Source organism: Primulina huaijiensis, unplaced genomic scaffold (genome assembly GCF_012295235.1).
Source record: "Primulina huaijiensis isolate GDHJ02 unplaced genomic scaffold, ASM1229523v2 scaffold1521, whole genome shotgun sequence".
Lineage (NCBI taxonomy): Eukaryota > Viridiplantae > Streptophyta > Magnoliopsida > Lamiales > Gesneriaceae > Primulina > Primulina huaijiensis.
The window spans coordinates 6556-13168 of NW_027343089.1; the positions used below are offsets into that span (position 1 = coordinate 6556).

Below are 6613 nucleotides of genomic sequence, written 5' to 3' on the forward strand. Positions count from 1 at the left end.
ACGAGGATCGAATGTGTATTGTTATTTTATTATCGGACCAATAAACAAAGAATGTGCTAATAATCCATTCACATGTTTCAACTTAAACCCACCAATTTAAATTATTTTCAATGTAGATTAATGAGTGATTAGACCACAATTATATGATACTGCAATATAATGACAGAATAATTTTAGGCTAGCTCTTGGACTTGTAACAATTATAACTGTTATTAATTTTTTTTACAACACAAAAAATATTACGTTAAAAATATTAATTTTTATTTTAAACAAGAATCGATTTAACTCATCCGAAAATAAATATGTTAAATCGTTTTATAATTCACAATAGATCTACTCATTATATCATTACCGACAAAATATAGAAAAAGAAAAACATAATTATTTTCTCAAGGAAAAAAAATAAATACCAATTTTTTTTAGAAGCAAACAGTCGACAAAATAAAGCAATATAATAGCTGCCATGGAATTTGTCATTTTCTTGTTTTCCATTATTATTATATTATATTTTAAAAAGAATCTATAGGATTGACGGATGAGTCATGCTGATGCTGATGAGCAAAGATCATATTTTTTTTCCTTGTGAAGGATCGGGCAGCAAGAAAGAGAACTTTGCGATGAAGATGGGGTGTGGTGTAATCAGACTATGCTGTATTATTTTTCCGTTTCATCTGTGCACTGTTAACTTTTTTTTGTTTAATATTTTATTTCCATGTTTTCTTAGCGTACAATCCAGCCATCTTCGTTGTTCCTACGCGTTTCAATAAATACTTTGCTTGTTCATACTGTATGACTGGTTTGATTGACTTGTCACACCTCATCTTTCATGGGTTTTGAAATCAAATGGTTGTTGGTTTAATGATCCTGGTTTTACAGTTTCTGGTATGATCAAAATCTGGTTTCTTTTTTTCTGGGTATGTTCATTTTACTGTGGGGATCTTGCATGATTTTTTTATTGGTCGTGTAATTCTCGAGGCTGCTACTTTTTTGTTTGATAGTGTAAGGTCTTAATTTCGTTAACCAGTTTGATTAATGTTCACTGCGTGATCTTCTAAGTTATTGATATTTTTACCTTATAAGGTTTTTTCCCCTACTCGTTTCTGGAAACTTTGAGATGTTTGGGACTAATTGATTGATTCTTCCATTTTTTCCATTACTGTGGACAGGGGCTAAGTGATCTTCAACTCAATTCTATCTTTTATTCTTGAATTGGGTGCTTCCGAGTTTTGTTTTAATTGGATTGAGTACCTGGATTACACCATTTGAAGTTCGCGATTGCATCGAAAGAGATGGCAAAGTTGTCGCACACGGATTCGAAACGTATGTACTCGTGGTGGTGGGATAGTCATATTAGCCCCAAGAATTCAAAATGGCTTCAGGAGAATCTGACAGGTATGGCCTGCGTTTTTTTTTTTTTTTTTTTTTTTTTTTTTTTTTTTGTTTTTTTTTTTTTTTTTTTTTTTTTTTTTTTTTTTTTTTTTTTTTTTTTTTTTTTTTTTTTTTTTTTTTTTTTTTTTTTTTTTTTTTTTTTTTTTTTAATTTCCAGTTTTATTGAAATTATGAACTTATTGGAGAATGTTAAGTATTTGCTTCTCCGTTCTGTTAGCTAGTGTTAGTAATAAGAGTAATAAACATGTTTTGTCATATTACGTTTTTGGTATTGGTCCAGCTACTATAAATAGCTTGTGTTTGTCTCTGTAAAGACTAATGCATTAATGAAAATGTACTCAGAAATTCATTTCTTCCGCACTTTAACAATTGGGCATTCGACTGGATCGTTATTTATGTATTCTCTGCTGAAAGATTTGTCTTGTACTTTGATAGATATGGATGCCAAAGTTAAAGTAATGATAAAACTCATTGAGGAAGATGCAGATTCCTTCGCAAGGAGGGCAGAGATGTACTACAAGAAACGTCCCGAGCTTATGAGAATGGTCGAGGAGTTCTATAGAGCGTATCGTGCATTGGCTGAAAGATATGATCATGCAACTGGTGTGATTCGACATGCACAGCGAACTATGGCAGAAGCTTTTCCAAATCAAGTCCCTTCTATGTTTGCTGATGATTCACCGGTGTTTTCTGGAACCGATCCTAGAACACCTTGTGAGGATGCTTTCAAACAGAATGGAGAATTCACTGATGAATCTGATACCGTTGCAAGAAGGAGGGCTTTAAAACAGCAGCTTAACGACCCCTTTGGGTCAGTTGACAAGGTGAGGAAGGGCCTTAATTTCGATGAAACGGAGGAAATAGAGAATACCCGGTTTGAAAAATTATCAAAACCTGATGAAGAACGTGAATCTGAGGAAATCCTAAAGTTGAAGGAATTCATTGCCAAATTGGAAAGTGAGAAGGAAACTGGCCTTGTTCAATATCAAGAGAGTGTAGATAAACTGTCCCAGCTTGAATTGGAAATTTCTCAAACTCGAGAAGATTTCAGAGTGTACGTCGACCGCGCAACTAAAGCTGAAAACGAAGTTGTTATCTTGAAGGAATCACTGTCTCAACTAGAATCTGAAAAACAGTTGAAGCTTCAAGAATATGAAAGATCTTTGGAAAGGTTATCCGATCTAGAGGCTATTATCTCTACTGCTCGAGAGGATACCGAGAAATCCAATCAAAGAGCTCACGTTGCTGAAACAGAAGCACAATCCTTGAGAGTTGAACGGGATAAGATGTCCGTCGAAAAGGATGCAGCTCTTGGTCAGTACTTGCAATCATTGGAGGCGATATCAAACTTAGAGAACAAACTACGAGTCACTGAAGAGGATGCTAGTCAGTTGAAAGAGAGAGCAGAAAAGGTGGAGAGTGAAATTGAAATTCTTAAACAAACCATTTCAAAATTAACTGATGACAAGGAGGCTGCAGCTCTTCAATACCAGCAATGCTTGGATACGATTTCCAGTCTAGAGGACAAACTTACACGTGCACAAGACGAGGCCAAACTCCTTAATCTAGAGATTGATAGTGGAGTATCCAAGTTAAATGGTGCTGAAGAAAAATGTCTCCTGTTAGAAAGATCGAATCAGTCTCTCCACTCTCAGTTGGAGTCTTTGATGTTGAAGATGGGAACACAAACTCAAGATCTTACTGAGAAGCAGAAGGAATTAGGACAAATATGGGCTTGCTTACAAGAAGAACGGTTACGGTTTGTGGAGGCTGAGACTGCTTTTCAGACTTTGCAGCATTTGCACGCCCAAACTCAGGAAGAGCTGCGATCTATGGCTTCCGAGCTGCAGAAGAGGGCTCAACTTTTGGACGTTTCACAGACCCATAATCAGAGTTTGCAAGATGAAGTTCTCAAGGTAAAGGAGGAGAACAAACATCTTGATGAGTTCAATGCATCTTCAGCCTCATCGATCAAGGAGATGCAAAATGAGATTTCCGATTTAAAAAATTCAAAAGGGAAACTTGAGGAGGAAGTTGAACATCGAGTAGATGAAAGAAATGCATTGCAGCAAGAAATATATTGCCTAAAAGAGGAATTGAATGATATGCAAAAGAAGCATCATTCGGTTGTGGACCAGGTGCACATGGTCGGCTTGAATCCAGTCTCCTTTGGACTATCAGTGAGGGAATTGCAGGATGAGAATTCCAACTTGAAAGAAACTTGGGACAGAGAAAGAAGGGATAAAGAAGCTCTCATGGCGAAACTGGAAATTATGGAGCAGCTTCTTGAGAAAAATGCTGTCTTGGAAACCTCCCTATCTGATTTGAATGCTGAGCTAGATGCAGTCAGAGGAAAGATCAAAACATTAGAGCAGTCCTTACAATCTCTTCTGAAGGAGAAATCCTCCCTTCTTGACGAGAAAGCCTCTCTCATGACCCAACTACAGGAAGCAAACAAGAATTTGGAGAGCCTCACAGAGAATAACACCGTTATGGCAAATTCCCTTTCTTATGTTCACGATCAGATCCATATGTTAGTGGTTAAAGCAAAAACATTAGAAGATTCATGCCAGTTGCTAGAAAATGAGAAGGCTGATCTCATCGGTGAGAAGCACGGTTTAAATTCTCGGCTAGAAAACACACTGAAAAGATTGGAAGAGCTTGGAAGACATCATGGAGAGCTAGAAGGAAGATACACAGCTCTTGAGAAAGAAAGAGACTCAACTCTTCGCAAAGTTCAAGAGCTTCAGACATCTTTGGAGGTAGCAAGGCAAGAACATGGCAATTACATGCAGATTAGTGAGTCGCGGTTAATAGGTGTCGAAGCTGAAATGCGTGATTTGCACGAAGAATGTTGGTGGAGAAAGAGAGAACTTGATGAAGTGATAGATAATGCCATGATTTTCGAAATTGAGATATTTGTCTTGCAAAAAACTGCTCAAGAGCTGAAACTAAATAATTTCTCCTTGATGAAAAGGAATGAACAACTTTTGGAGAAATCCACTTTGTTTGAAAAGACCGTGTTACAGTTAGAGAAGAGCAAAGTTGAGCAACAAGTTGAAATTAAATCTTTGTCCGACCAAGCTTCAAGTCTGAGAGCTGGCACTCGTCAGTTATTGAAAGTTCTGAACATTGTTCAGAATCCTGCATTAATGGATAAAGCTGGACAACACCATTTTTATTTCAACCAGCTGTTTAGTACTATTCAAGATCTGAAAACGTCACTCTGCAAAGCCGAGGAAGAAAATCAACATCGGGCCGTTGAATTATCAGTTCTTGTTGAGTGGATTAGGCAGCTAAGACATGAGGCACAAAATCTTGATGTGGAAAAAAGCAATATCGAGCATGAGTTCAAGGAAAGATCTGAGCAGCTCTCATCTGTACAGATTGAGGTAATTAAACACCTCGAGACAAATGAAAATTTGAGGCTAAAAGTGAAGGAAGGAGAATGCATGAAGGAAGCACTAATGATTCAGATTGAAGATTTACAGAGAAATGTAATGGATATGCAAGGCACCTGTGAGACCTTGCGAAGAGAAAAATCAGAAGTTTATGATGAGAAAAGATCCTTGATGGAGAAATTTTTACATTTGGAAGAGGAAAATTGTGTGTTGTGCGATAAAGTTTTAGCTTTGGATAATCACTCCTTGATATTGAGATGCTGTGCCGAAGAGAAATCGAAGGCAGTTAGAGAATTGGGTGAAGATCGAAATAAACTTCATGATGTGAATTGTGTTCTTGTGGGGAAGTTAAGCTCGGCAGAGGGAAGGTTGGAAGAATCAAATATTGAAAATTTCCACCTCAAGCAGCAATTGCAGAGATCAGAGAATGAGCTGAAGATTATTGCTACTGTCAAAGATCAGCTGTCTGACGATATTGAAAATGGGAAAAATGTGCTACATCAGATGAAATTAGAACTTCAAGAAGCTGAACAAAAGATAAACATAGTTGAAAAAAAGAAATTTGAATTGCATAAAATTGTGGAAGAGTTGAAATTTGAGAGCAATGAGTTTAAGACTATCAGAGATGACCAAGAGAATCAGATTTTCAATCTTTCCACAACGAATGACCATTTGAGCGTGGAGAATAATCGTCTGCGTGAAGCAAGTCAGATTCTGGAAGGTAAGCTTCATGATTTGCATGAAGAGCTCAAGAAGAGCAAAAGCAATGGAAAAAATCTGAAAAATGAGCTGAAAATGAAAGAAGAGGAGATTGACGAGTTGGAAATTCAGGCTACATCAGCTTTTGGCCAATTACAGTACTCCATGGTCTATCAACTTCTTTTCAAGCAAAAGTTTCACGAGCTCGAAGGAGCATGTCTGGACTATATTGATCAAAACGAAGGTCTCAAAAATCAACTTGCGGCATTTCGCCCTGAAATTGTTTCCTTGAAGGAATGTGTAGCCTCCCTGGAGAACCATACAGATCGACAGATTAAGCTTCAGAATCCTGAAGATGATGAACTGCAGGTATTATTGAGTACCCTAAATATATTGCAACCGGCTGATCTGACGTTAAACAAATCTTTCATGCTTGCAGTATTCTTTTGAATTTAATTATTGAAGTAGTATTCCCCATTGGCTTACATAATTTTTCTGGTAAAAACAACATTATATTCCCAAATGCGCACAATCTAGCAATGGACACTTGATAATGGTTCTGCATGGATATGAACAAAATGTTCTACTGTTACTTGAAGTAGATGGACAGTTTATAACGCCAGAAATTTATCATGCAAAATATAATCATTGATACAGATTGGCCAAGTTTTTTGCCTTCGGTTTTAACTGTCTTTTATGTAGTGAAGGCCTTAGCTTTTTAATCATTGTCTTGATTTCTTGATTTTGATTCACAGGCATCTTACACTAAACAAGTATGTGGAATATTTTATTGGGTGGAAAAAATACGAGAGAGTTGTTTAAGAATTATTTTACGTGTAGCTTTGTTGTCTCGACTCTTGCTAATATTGATAATATTCATTAATCAGATGAATTGCAGATTAGGATAAAACTTTTCTGTGCTAACATGAGTGTAACGCTGACCACTGCAAAGCTTTAATTGCTGTATGCAATGATGCATTATCTTGGATTAGGTATAATAAAGAGTTCGTTATTTTCTCGGTTATAGACTTAGTCGATGATATGTCTTAAGTTTTAGAGGATCCGTGTGCGGATGTCTTATCCGTCTTTTGTATATATTGTAATCATTAAATGTTTTTATATAT

The 6613-nt window shown here is 36.5% G+C and overlaps 1 protein-coding gene across 5 annotated transcripts in view; it reads left to right on the forward strand.

Moving 5' to 3' along the window:
- Positions 1-496: 496 nt before the first annotated feature.
- LOC140965847 (protein NETWORKED 1D-like) overlaps positions 497-6613 on the forward strand; it is an 8485-nt gene continuing 2368 nt past the window's right edge. Inside the window, exons 1-3 of one of the 5 annotated variants that reach the window (XM_073426050.1) lie at positions 497-628; positions 1167-1392; positions 1825-5858. In XM_073426050.1, the coding sequence (XP_073282151.1) occupies positions 1290-1392; positions 1825-5858 (4137 nt within the window). In that variant the 5' untranslated portion in view covers positions 497-628; positions 1167-1289. The other 4 variants (XM_073426051.1, XM_073426049.1, XM_073426052.1 and 1 more) reach the window with 4 other exon arrangements.